Source organism: Mesitornis unicolor, unplaced genomic scaffold (assembly GCF_000695765.1).
Source record: "Mesitornis unicolor isolate BGI_N332 unplaced genomic scaffold, ASM69576v1 scaffold4058, whole genome shotgun sequence".
In the NCBI taxonomy this organism is placed as follows: domain Eukaryota; kingdom Metazoa; phylum Chordata; class Aves; order Mesitornithiformes; family Mesitornithidae; genus Mesitornis; species Mesitornis unicolor.
The window spans coordinates 1-12,584 of NW_010203717.1; the positions used below are offsets into that span (position 1 = coordinate 1).

The 12,584-nt window shown below is 41.4% G+C and overlaps 2 protein-coding genes across 2 annotated transcripts; one reads left to right on the plus strand and one right to left on the minus strand.

The window, feature by feature from the left end:
• The first annotated feature begins 195 nt into the window (after positions 1–195).
• TMEM50A (transmembrane protein 50A) lies at positions 196–2,820 on the plus strand. The gene is made up of 6 exons (XM_010190796.1): positions 196–302; positions 710–822; positions 1,209–1,276; positions 1,420–1,512; positions 2,284–2,344; positions 2,629–2,820. The coding sequence occupies exons 1-6, from the start codon at positions 210–212 to the stop codon at positions 2,672–2,674; spliced, it is 474 nt and encodes a 157-aa protein (XP_010189098.1). The 5' UTR covers positions 196–209; the 3' UTR covers positions 2,675–2,820.
• A 1,809-nt stretch (positions 2,821–4,629) lies between these two features.
• RHCE (Rh blood group, CcEe antigens) lies at positions 4,630–11,975 on the minus strand. Its single transcript, XM_010190798.1, has 10 exons — positions 11,846–11,975; positions 10,463–10,649; positions 10,092–10,242; positions 9,309–9,450; positions 7,087–7,244; positions 6,654–6,791; positions 6,284–6,414; positions 5,872–5,951; positions 5,216–5,289; positions 4,630–4,656 (listed from the first exon to the last, which is right to left on the minus strand). Exons 1-10 carry the CDS (start codon positions 11,973–11,975, stop codon positions 4,630–4,632), a joined length of 1,218 nt encoding a protein of 405 aa, XP_010189100.1.
• Positions 11,976–12,584: the final 609 nt, after the last annotated feature.

Sequence of the window (12,584 nt, forward strand, 5' to 3'; positions counted from 1 at the left end):
CCTCAGTTCTGAGGCCATCGCGTCTCCTGAGGTGTCCCCGGGTGGGTGTGGGTGGCCGAGCTCTGTCAGCTACTCAGGAAGGGGCCCTGGCTGTGGGATTCTCAGGTAGCCTGCACGATGTGCACTGCTGTGGGCCAGCCTTTGATGTGTGTTTTCTCTTTTAAAATATGTATCCATTTTTCTTTTCCAGTTCTTCAGAGCGCTGAAAAATGTCGGGTTTTCTTGAGAGCTTGAGGTGCTCGGAGTGTGTTGACTGGGGAGAGAAACGAAACACGATTGCTTCCGTTGCTGCGGGCGTGCTGGTACGTACAGCTTCTCTTATGCTGCTTTCAGGCTTCTTAAGATGTAGTCAGCTGCCAATGAGCTAAAAACTCTTAAAAGGAAGAACAGGGATACAAAAATCAAAAAAATCTATACTGGGTGCTTGCATCCATGTGTTACTTAAGTTTTGCAGCTTTTACCCAAGTAATTAAAAAACTCCATGTAATAAAAAATCTCCGTGTATTGGAGTAGGTTAATCTCTGGCTTTGTACTTAACCTTGTTCCTAAGTTTATAGCAAGACTAGTTATGCTATCAGTTAACTCTGGGGTAGATTTTTAAAGAATTATTTTATATACTAATGTTATTTTTTCTAGAGCAACTTTATATATCGTTAAAAGGCTCGTGTCCGTATTTTAAGCTATCGTGCTGTTTCTTCTTTTGTAATAGTTTTTTACAGGTTGGTGGATAATCATAGATGCAGCTGTAAAATACCCGAAAATGGAAGATTTCAACCATTCATACCATGCTTGTGGGGTTATAGCCACTATTGCATTCCTCATGTAAGTGTAATTTCTTGATTTGAGCTGCACACTCTTAGAACTTATTTTGTGCAATTAAAAGAACACAATCTTTATGTGAAGAGGTAACTAAGACTAAAAAATCAAGTTACTATCTGAGTATGTCTAATATCTGTTCTATGTTAGTTGCTATTTATAGTAAGGAAGGTTTTTTTCTTTAAATTAGGTGTGTTATACAGGTCCAAGTCTTACAAGTGTTTGGAGAAATGCTTTTTTAGTTTTAGTCCTGTCCTTTAAAAAAACAAACAAGAAATACAGAATCATCTTTTTTATGCAGGTTTCTGAGAAGTTTCTTCTATTGTTTTTGTCAACATTTACTACTTGCTTTACCTATATTGACCTGATTTTATCCTGTTTTGCTGGCACAGGATCAACGCGGTGTCTAACGGACAAGTGCGGGGTGACAGTTACAGCGAGGGCTGCCTGGGACAGACAGGTACGGTGGCACAGGCCATTGCACAGCGACAGATCTGTGCGGCTCTGATGTGTGACAAGGTCCTCTGAAACAAAACGTGCTGAATGTGTCACGAGTGTCTGTACTTGAGCACAGGCACAAAACATCCCTGCATCTTTTTCCAGGTGCTCGGATCTGGCTGTTCATCGGTTTTATGATGGCTTTTGGGTCTCTGATTGCTTCCATGTGGATCCTTTTTGGAGGCTATGTTGTTAAAGGTAAGATACAACAATAAAATATGAGCTGACTGAACATCTTTGGAAGTTTCAAGAACTTTAAGCAACTATTGAACTTTAGAACTTATTTTAAGATAGTTTCTAGGCAGGCCCAGTTTTAGTATTTTGGTTCCATATTATCTACTGTTATTGGAGTGGATTTCATCTCCTTCTAAGTCAAACTTCCAACTACCCTCACTGGAAACACTGCTCACCTGGGAACTACTCTGATATAATTAAACTGCTGCAGTATGTGGGAATAATTCCCTGGGTGAACACTTATTCCCAGAATAAAAATGACTGATTTTTGTGCAAAATGTTTCTAAAGCCTCTATGCTACGTTAGTAAAAGGGAAAATACTAGTTCAGATCGCCTATTTAAATTCCTAACATATACTGCGGTAACTTTTTGTGAGGACAGGCCTTGAGAAAGACATGAAAACCGCAGTGTATTTCTCTCTGTTCTTCAAAAGGACGTTACATCATTTAAGTAAATGTGAAGCTACTGTTTGTACCTGGGGCTGAAGTGAAATTCACACCAGTCAGGGCACACTGGTGTTTGGGGTTTTTTTTAACTTTACTTTCTCAGCTTTAGCCCTGCTCAATTCACAGGGGTTTTTTTCAAGGACACGTAGGCACACGTGTTAGTGCTACTAATGTGCACTCCCACTTTGTATGCTGCCATTGTAAATAGTATATTTAGTGTTTCTGAAATGTCAGAGATATTCTTCAAAATTCCTTCTCAAAAACTTAGGGCAATTCTTTCTTTTTGTAGAAAAAACAATAGTATACCCAGGAATAGCTGTGTTTTTCCAGAATGCGTTCATCTTTTTTGGGTAAGACCATCTTCCTTTGTTTTTTTTTATCATCAGATTTGTTTTTAATGATAAAACCTGAAACTTGCTGTAACCTGCTGTGCCTTAAGCCCTGTTTTGTAACTAGACACGGGTCAGTAACTGCTGGTAAAGGCAGCAGATCTCTGGGCTCTGCCTGCATAGGTTTTGTTGCAGGACCAGAAACTGCATTTACAAACACTAAAACTTGTTCCCTGAAATCACGCATTTAAAATCCTAGATTTGCTCTGCTATGTACTCATGGCCCTTTTTTCTGTTTTGAACAGAGGACTGGTCTTCAAATTTGGTCGCACGGAAGATTTGTGGCAATGAACACGCCTGTGGAAGTGCATTGGCTGTGCTGGGTTTTTAACTGCACACTCACCAAGTTTTGTAGAACCATTTTGTAAACAGTGACCTTCAATTGTGTCTAAAGAGAAAACAAGGAAAACTTAAATCATAGCACTAAAAATTCTGGTTCTATTCCATTTAATTTTTTTTTTACTCTTGTATGTTGACTTAAATGTTGTCATGTTTTTGACAAATTAAAATTGCTACAAGTAACAATGGAAGTCACTTTTATGATACCATGTTTGCTACAGATTAATAGTATAGTGGGAAGTGGATGTATTTAACCAGCTGTTTCTATGATGTGATTTACAATCCAAAACTTACTAAAACTGCTTTAAAACAACTTTTTAACGTGTATTTATTAAATATTTCCTGTATCTGGACAATATAACCATTTCTTCAATTTCAAAACTTACTGAGTGTGACTGTTCTTGCATAATACAGAACTGCTGCTTTGGGATCTTTTTTTCCCCTCGTCCCTGAATATTTAATTTATCCTACAGTGATAGAGTAACAGTTGCTGTGGATGACAGCGTAGAGGCCCTAGATGGAAGCAGCTCACCCACAAAGCTTGCTGTGAACTGTTTTGTAATCACAGTCAAAGAAAGGGAAGTGAACACACGAGCTGAGCCTGGATTACACCCTTACACAGGTACCAGTGAGGTAGTGCAAATGTGTGCATGTGCATCAAGGCTGAGTGATAAACTCAGCAGATCACTGGCTGTTTTGTGACCTGGAAAAAAGAAAACCTGGCCCTTCCTCCACAAGTAATTTTTCATTACTTGAAACCTTCCTCACGCTTCTTGAAGTGTAGCACTCGACTTTGCTTTTAATCCCTAATGAATGAATTGAGGTCAGCACGCTTTGCTGGAGTGAGCATCAAAGAACTCGTGCTTCATCTTCACTGTCACATTTTTCCTCATTACTTCATTTTTAAGCAAGTGTGCTGAACAAAAAAACAAATCAAATTTGGACTTTTTTATTATGTAAGCATTTTTTAAAGAGTTTTTCTCTGTCACCTATTTTGAAACAAAGAATCACAATCCATTGAAAAACAAGGGTTTGTTTGCACAGAATCCTCTGCCTGATCAGACCCCAGCTCCTGCACCAAGGCCTCTGCTTCTCTTGGAGTAAAACATAAGACACTTCAGAAATGGGGGCCTGGGACCAATAGTCCTTACCAAGGACCATCCCCACTGCCTCTCCCGTTGTCCCCACCCTAATGAATATCTCCTGGTCAGCCGACTGCAGGGTGATGCTGTTCTGAGGTTTGCTGCCCAATCTTAAACATGAGTAAATACCACTGATTCCAGGGGCATCATCCACAAGCAGAACAATTTCACTTCTTGCCATCTGAACTCCCAAAAAGCTAGGCCAAGCCAAGTAATTATAGGTTTTTCTTTAAGCAGTCAGATACATCAGAGTTCAGCCTGGCAAGATGCAGAGTTCTGGCCCTGATCCAGCTCACTCATCAAATCCTTGCTTAACAAGGCCTTTAACAGAATTAATTTAGCTTAAACACCAGTACTTTAACGCTTCGCTAAATAAGAATGAGTATGTACTCCTTGAAAAATTATACTTTAAAATACATATTTTGGCTTTCAAACTTGGGAGCTTAAAAGTTTCCAAGCATTTTGATTGATAGCCCATTAGCAACGAATGCAGCCAGCTTTTTTGTACATACCCTACCAAAAAAATATTTAAGGTAAGACCAACAAAACAGAAAAGTGAATTTTAAGTTTGCATCTGTAAATTTACACCCAGTATCTTTGAAGAGTAACAAACAGTTTATTACTAATTTTTTTGCGTGTCCATTGGGATGGCATTTCTGAGCCTGAGAATTGATTCTTAAGTGCTCTTTCAACCCATCACTTTTACTCATTTTCTCTAGTGACAAAATCTTATCTTGGTCAAATCTGTCATCTGGGTTCCTCCACTCAAAATCCAACAGCCAAATGGGGAAACTGCAAAGACAAACATTCTTGTGTCAGAACATTTTATACATCAAATCATGATAAAAAAAGGCAAGGGAAAAACCTTATTAGAAGCTTATTTTCATCTACTACTTCTTTTCTGTAACTCAGATACAGCATCACATTCAGCACCTAAAGGTGCCCAAGGCCTGTGTTTGCACACCAGACTGAATGGCCACTCTGCACCCATGAAGGCCAGGAGGCTCAGGCTGTTTTCATAAAAAGCACCTTCCATGGCACTCGCTGGCTTCTAAAAACCCCCTCTCTTCCCAGAGGAGGTCAGAGCTCCTCAGATTACACCTTACAACAAACAAATCAGTTCAGATTTAGCCCTGTGCCCACCAGCGGCTCTGAGGACTGCACACATAATATTCAGGCTCTGAATCAACTGTGGGAACAGTTCATCCACTTCACACAGGGCACCCAAAATGTACTGTGCAATGGATTTATCCACCCCCCTGCCTTTTTTTTTTAATTCAAATACCAAGAGTTCTTCAGCAAGGACAACAAGGTGCTATATATACAGAGTTAATTTTACACTGGAACTTACCTCGCAATAAAACTGGTCATCGAAGTACTTTGATACAGGGGTGGTCTTGAACACTTTGAGGTTTAAGATGGAACCTATTTGTAAAAACACATATATCCAATATAAATACATACATCAGGACAAGGGGAGTGCTGTGTGTAACTGGAGGTTTCTTAGTACCATGCATGCAAATGTAACACCGACCAAAATACAAAATCAGAACTAAATGCTTCAGCAGAGCCCCTTGACTCAAGTTGACCTTAAATACAAAGAGAGAAGCTTGCCAGGATCAAGGCTTGTGTTATTAAAAATTAATTACTTCAGGTAAAACCCCATTAAACAGCCTGCCGGATTCTAAAAATACATCAAAAATCATGCATGAAAAATGTCTGTGTATTTAAAGCAATCGGGCTTATCAGCACTGTCAGCTTGGGATTTCAGATGGAAACAGCTAGATTTTTAAACAGCTGGTTAAACACTGAATGTTTGTTTTAGCTGAATGCTTTTTAAAAATCTGCTTGATTAGCTCAACTTGTTCATTACACTTAAGGTAAGTGTAACGAGTATATTCCACAGAGTATTGGATATATCTCTTCTTTAGGGTGCAATAAGGTGACACTGCCCTTGCCCCAGGGAAATGAGAACAGTTTTACTGAATCACGATTTTCAATACTGACCTGTAAAAAAACCTGTTGTCACAGCAACACTGACGGTCAGGCAGAAGGCACCAACGTTAGTCATGACCAAATAACCCAGACTGAAAAGCAAAACAAGTGTTTCACATTTTACAATGGCTGAATTTAGCATTAAGCCTGTGAATGAACCTGGATCTCTCTGCAGCTGCAGCCAGATGTTTTAAGAGATCCTATCAGAAGTCTAATACAGACTTCAGAGGATGTATTTTGCCCTTAGAAACCACCACTGTGGTACTAAATCATCATTACTTTTTTTTGTTTCAAAAAGAATACGTCAAGAAGTGTAAGGCTGTTATGCTGCACTGTGATTTGTTACTGCATAAGCTGAGAAAATCAGAGAACTTCTTGTATTACACAACATGAGCTTATTACTTAATAGCAAGAATTGAAGTACCTTGATAAATCAGTCCAGTTTTTTATTATTAACAGAATGATCTGGGCAAGAGCTCCAAGCACAGCAGGCAAGCCAAAAGTGAAATGAACTCCAGAGGAATCATGAATCTTGAGAGCAGGATTCAAGCACCTCTGGGAAGAAGAAAAGGTTTAACTGATACACAGAAACACAAGGTGATCACAGCACATTGCTTATCGTAGACCTAGAAAATGAACTTTGTCTTGCAAGTTGCAATCCTGTGCTCTGCTCGAAAGACTTCAGGTTTCCTGGCTTTAATTGTTTTGAAAGAGAGGTTTCCCTTGAGGTATCCTACATTAGAAAATAAGTTTATACAGCTTATACAAAAACAATTTCAGGTTTCAAGTACTACCTGTAAACAGTAAGATCCTAATATGGTTATCACACTGGCAAGCAGACCCAAAATCATTGCAATCCAAGGATAGTCGATGCTCTGTGCTGCATAACCAACAGTGACCCCACCAGCTAGTACTGCACTGTGGATATGAGTCTGTAAAATAAAACAACAAAAACAGAGTGAGAATTCAGTCATCACTGCTCTTGTATCATAGCCAGCTATTCTCATACAAATGTGATCTCTTTAGGCTGAATTTGGGCCTCTGTATACTGTAAATTACAATCTGAGCACATAATTTCCAAGTTACAGCTTCAGCTTGGGAGGCTAATGACTATCAGGCTGAAAACATGGACTTGTTTTTACTTAACAGTTACTATATTTTCAGTGTGCTACTGAAAGTAACAGAAAAAATATCTTCTCCGTGCAGTGATGTTCTCTCATGTCTTACCATTCTGAATTTCCCATCCTTTGTGGTCAGAACAGACAGCATGAAGGCAGTTACAGCACTCGCTGCAAGGGCGAAGTAGGTGTTGTAGATGGCTTTCCTCCTGTTCTCCACGAGTATAGAATTGAAGCTTGGCCAGAACACCCAGAGGAAGAGAGTGCCTTTGAGACAAAGACAAACAACTACCATTACCTGCTCTAAAACCCCGTGAATCCACCACCAGCTGGCTCTGGGGGGCTCCAGCCCTGAGAGTTACCTGCTACATCAGCACCTTCCCAGAAACAGCACTGCACTGTCAAACACACAGCTGAAATGCACCTCTACCAGCACCTGGCTGGTCCTTCACACAGCTGAAGGCAGGACATTTATAACCTTTCCAAGAACACCTTTAACATCAGCTTTGTCCTCTCTTTGCTTTTCCCCTGTAAGATCACTGCACACCATCACACCTTCACGGCTGTGTGTATGGATACAGAGGCACAGACCAAATTCCAACCAGTAGAGGGAAGCAGGCGGCCTCACACTCGTAAGTTGGACCACACATCACAGCCTGTGCCTTTGCTCCCTGAATTGCACGTAGCTGGAAGTGCACAGATGACAACACAAACAAGCAGCAGCTTATTTTGCCTTGTCCAGTCATTATTTTTGGCTGTTCAGTCAACAGGCATTGTCACTATAAAGCACAATGGTTAAATCCAGCTTCTAACAACTCTGGCAGCTACTGCTTTTGTGCAAGCTTATCTTGGCTCCTTGAAATCCAATTTCCATTGCTAATTTTCACCTCTTCAGTGCATCAAGAAGGTGATAACCATGGCTCTCTGACAGGATATTTGGCCCATTAACCTCGATTTGATCTGAAAAACTGACAGGCTTCCAGCAAAATGGTATTATCTGGCCAGGTCATGTTCCTAGCTAATGTTTTTCTGCAAGTGGAGTGCTGTTTCTATCAAGGATATCCCTTGAGAAACTGGCTTCTTCACAAGTTGAGTGCTTGCAGTCTATCCAGACAGGTCGCACACATTTCTTCTGTTTTGTTTGAGGGTTTTTTTTAAGCAGTACTCTCAATTTGTTGGTAATTCTACAGCCCTCATCTTGGCATTGCAAACCTCCTTGCCAGATGCTGGATGCAGGTTGTTTCCAGACAGTGCTCTGAGTTCACTCTGAAAAGTTTGTGAGGTTCACTACAGCAACTGATGTGTTCGGTGAAAAACATTTGTCATTTTGTCCCAAACTTAAACTCAGTATTTTCAAAGAGTCTCAGCCCTCAGAAGCAGGATACAAAAAAGAACCATGAGGAATTTGCCTACTCAGTTGCTCCTTTCTGCTCACGCTACCTCAGGAATTATTCAAGACATGGCAGGATAATTACTCCCAATAGCAAGTGCTTGGTTGTAGCAACCTGCACATAAATTATAATGAAGGCATAACAGTGTCTCCATGAGTTAGATTAAAAAACTGATCTCCACAAATTCTCCAGCAAAGCAAGAACTCCAGGGACTCAAAAGAGCAACATTCAAATTTCTCTTTCTTTAAACTGGGCTAAGACTGACCAAGAATTAAGACTGGGCCTTCACAGAGAGATCTTAGTTCAGCTGGTGGCAGTTAATAACAGACGTTGTAATAAGAAAGAAACCAAATTGCTTAAGAACAAGAATGGAACTCCCATACATTCAGCCCATCATCACTCAGATCCCTTCTCATGTCCCTGTGTCATATTCCCCACCCTTCATCAGGGTTTTATCTCTTCACTTACATTACTAGGCAGGGACTGCCTTTTTATATCTCTGTACAGCACCTTGCAAAACAAAACTAAGCCTTGGCCCCAGCTGGGAACTGCAAGCACTACTGAAATACAAGTGACGGCCTCAATTTTGGTGCGCAGGTCCCTTACCAACACGCCTATGCAAGCCCAAAGGGGACGACTTGGCTGGGAGAGGGAATGGTTAACCTGGCATAGTCCTTATGCTGAGACTGACAAAGGCAAAGCAAGCCCCAGCCGTTGCAGGAGCAGCTTACATCCTGGTAGGAAACGTGCTGAGAGTCACCAACTCATTGTCAGAAACCACAAACCACGGCTGCAGCAGCAGGTTTCTGTGCTTGGCTGCATTCAGACCTGCACTTTGGATGCCAAAGGGTCAGTGTGCCCTAGCCAGCCCCTACAAAAACTGCTTATGTTCTCACTGCAAACTCTTCTTCCAGCTGAGACGTTAAAGCAAACGCCTTACCCAGCATTGACCATAAATCCGACTTCACGGTACTCGTGTTCTTCTCAGACTTCGGTGATGGCTCAGAGAAGCGCGAGGCGACTGCCAGACCAAAGTAGGCTCCAAACAGGTGCACATGCATCATGCTGACATCGTCTGCAATCTGTATCAACAGAACAATCAAATTTGTGGTTTACTTCATCCCACAGGAAGCCTTGGGTGCAGTTCCTGATACAGCTGCTCATGTAGCCACCCTATAAACAGTTTATTTTCACAGTCCCTCAGTTTATGTATGTCATGAATCTGAGCTTAATCACAATTCATATACAGAGAGTTTGGGGTATATTTACATTGTACATTAAATGCAGGTCTGACTCTGCTGGTAGACCATCCACATTGGAAGTCTTACAGACTGAACTGACACAGGGAAGGGGTAAAGCTTAAAGACAATTAGTGCCTTAGCATAGGTCAAGGCTTTCATTCTGATGTTGGGGATGGTCAGGGCACGGGCAAGGCCAAATGCACTAAACCCCAACCCATCAGATCAGTTCACTCTTTAAGTCCAAGAATACAGATATAGCCAATTGTACAGATCTAGAGTATGCAGAATTTGGAGTCTGATGTCCTTAAGTATAGTCTCAAAGTCAGACTTCATCTCAATGAAAACACAGCCACAATCTAACTGAAACTCGAGCAAACACACCGATGTTCCTGTCAGCAGAGCACTAACAAACCATCCAAAGGCAACGTGCCACAGTCACAGTGAAATTTTCCCCAACATGCCTGGAAATCATCCTACGGTACCTGCAGGAATGTGGTGTTGAGACTTCTGCTCAGGCAGAAAACTATTATCTCCACAACTGTCATCAGAATTAATTGCATAGAATTAGTCTTCCCAAGAACAGCTCCAGTGGAGATGACCACAGCAGTCATGCTCACAGCAGCCCTTGTTATTCTGCAATATAAGAAAGAAAAACATTACTCTGTATCAGGACACCAGGGCCAGCAAACAAAGAATGACAGACAGTAAAATGTCCTTTAAAACCCAAAGCCTTCTAAAATGTCTGCAAATATGACTGTGCTAATTCACATATAGGTCCATGTACAAGGCATTATCCTCCACAAAGAGCAAGCAGCAGTTGGAGATTATTCCAATTCTAACACAAACTAATTACCTTTTCAGACCATCTTCCTTTGCCCTTTGAAGAAGTAAAGCTTCTAAACCTTCAATCAGCACGGAGCATTGGACACCAAGTCCAACGATCAGGAGGTTGAATCCAATGCTGCTAAACCCGTATCTTTTCAGGAAGGTCAGGAAGAAGCCAAATCCAAAAATGACCATGTGGTTGACATCTTGAAAAGCTGCACGACAGAAAAGACCAAGGCCACCGTGAAGTTATTAATGCAGATTGAATTTCTGGTTTAAAAAATAACTTTTTGAAAAATCACAATTAACTAAGAAGGTTTCAGATCAAAATTCAGGTGCCATTATTATTTAGTACCTGTAAAGAACTCCAGAGTTTGCTTTCTAATCCATAAGTAGTCAGAAAAACAACACCCTCGACCCTGAATTTAATTCTACAAAGTGGTCAGAATGGATGCCATAGAATGGGGGCTGAGGGGTCAAAAAGCAGAACAGAGATGAAGTATGTTTAGCAATGAAATCTGGACACTCATTTTCCCTGTGGTGAATTTAAAGAGCTGAAGTTGGACGTTTTGGGAAGAGCTACTGCAAATTAGTGTTGATTCATTCCTTGAGGGCATTAGGGAAGAAATGAGTTACAAAGAGAAACCTTTGATGTCCTCATCAGGGTAGAGGAAACAGGAGCAGAAATAGCAGCAGGAATTTAACATGGTTACCAGCACCACTGCATAAAAGGCAGAGGCTGTCCTTGGATTTGTATGCCTAGAATCAGCCCTGGGACATGGTAACAGTCTTGTCCTCGCATGGTTGTGCTGGCCTCTACATACAGCAGAATAGCAAAAAGTAGGTCTCATTTTTTGAGCTATAAAACAGGGAAAGTAACACAAGAATATCCTGAGGATATATCAGCTCCTCTTTACACAACACTGTAAATACGTTACACACCATGCCCGTAGCATAATCTGCTAATTCCTTTGATCACTGCACACAACACAACTCCAGAACACATCTAAACCCTTAATTCCAGTGTATTAACTTCAATTCTTTACATCAAGCATTCAAATGGAAAATAGTGCCGTCCTGAATTCTTACTTTTTAGCACAACAACGAAGACCTCACAGAGTTGGGCACTTAACACAGAGCGGTGCCAGCCCTCAGAAGTTTGTTATGTTCATAGGAGTCAAGATTACCACAAACCACAACTCAGTATCACTGACCTCTTCCTCCGCTGTCTTTGCTTTGATATAAATAAATAAATATGCAGCATACATGGCAAGGTGGGGTACTCAGAGGGCAGTAAAAACACTCTACTTCTCACTAACAAATACACAAACCTGTGAATCCCATCTCTATTGCACTGCAAAATAAAAGCAGGCATTAACCCTTCCTTTCACAGCAAGGCTGCCAAGCTTACCTGGGTAGGAGAGGTCTGATCTGGATGCACCATCGTCGGAGAAAAAAAATATAAGGCCGATGAAAACAGCTTCCAGAAGAAGGATGAGGCACGGCACGTTTTTTCGGAAGTTGCGGTAATTAGCAGGCATTGTGCACTAGACTGCATTAAGCACAAACACATTAATATTTCTTCTATTAAAATGTTCCAGTAACCTCAAACCAATAGAAAAGGAGGTGTGGGGGGGGTGAGTAGGAATAAAAACTCAGAGATAAAAAGCCCAAAAGGCGTCAGCAAGGAACAGGTCCTTATCTGTGGCACGGCAGGAGCCCAAGTTTACCACAACCAACATGGACTGAACTCAAAAAGCACTCATGAACACAGACTTACCAAAGTGCCAATTCTGTAACGCTCCAGGATGGCAACCATACCGCACTTCAGCCGCTGCCGAGCCTCACGCATCAGCTAAATGGCAAGAAAAGAAGAACACAGAGCTGTAAGAGTAGGATGTTGACGTTCATGCAAACCCATTATTTATTTACATGGCTCATATCCATCCTAGACCCAAGTCCCTTCATGTGAAGGTCTGGGAAGGTCCCGCTGAAATTCGCAGTGTGACTTCCAGGTTGGTTAGGCTGTAAGTCTACACCTATGGCCTTATGAGGAGCGGCTGAGGGAACGGGGCTTGTTGAGCCTGGAGAAGAGAAGGCTGAGGGGAGACCTCATCACCACCTACAACTGCCTCAAGGGAGGTTGTGGA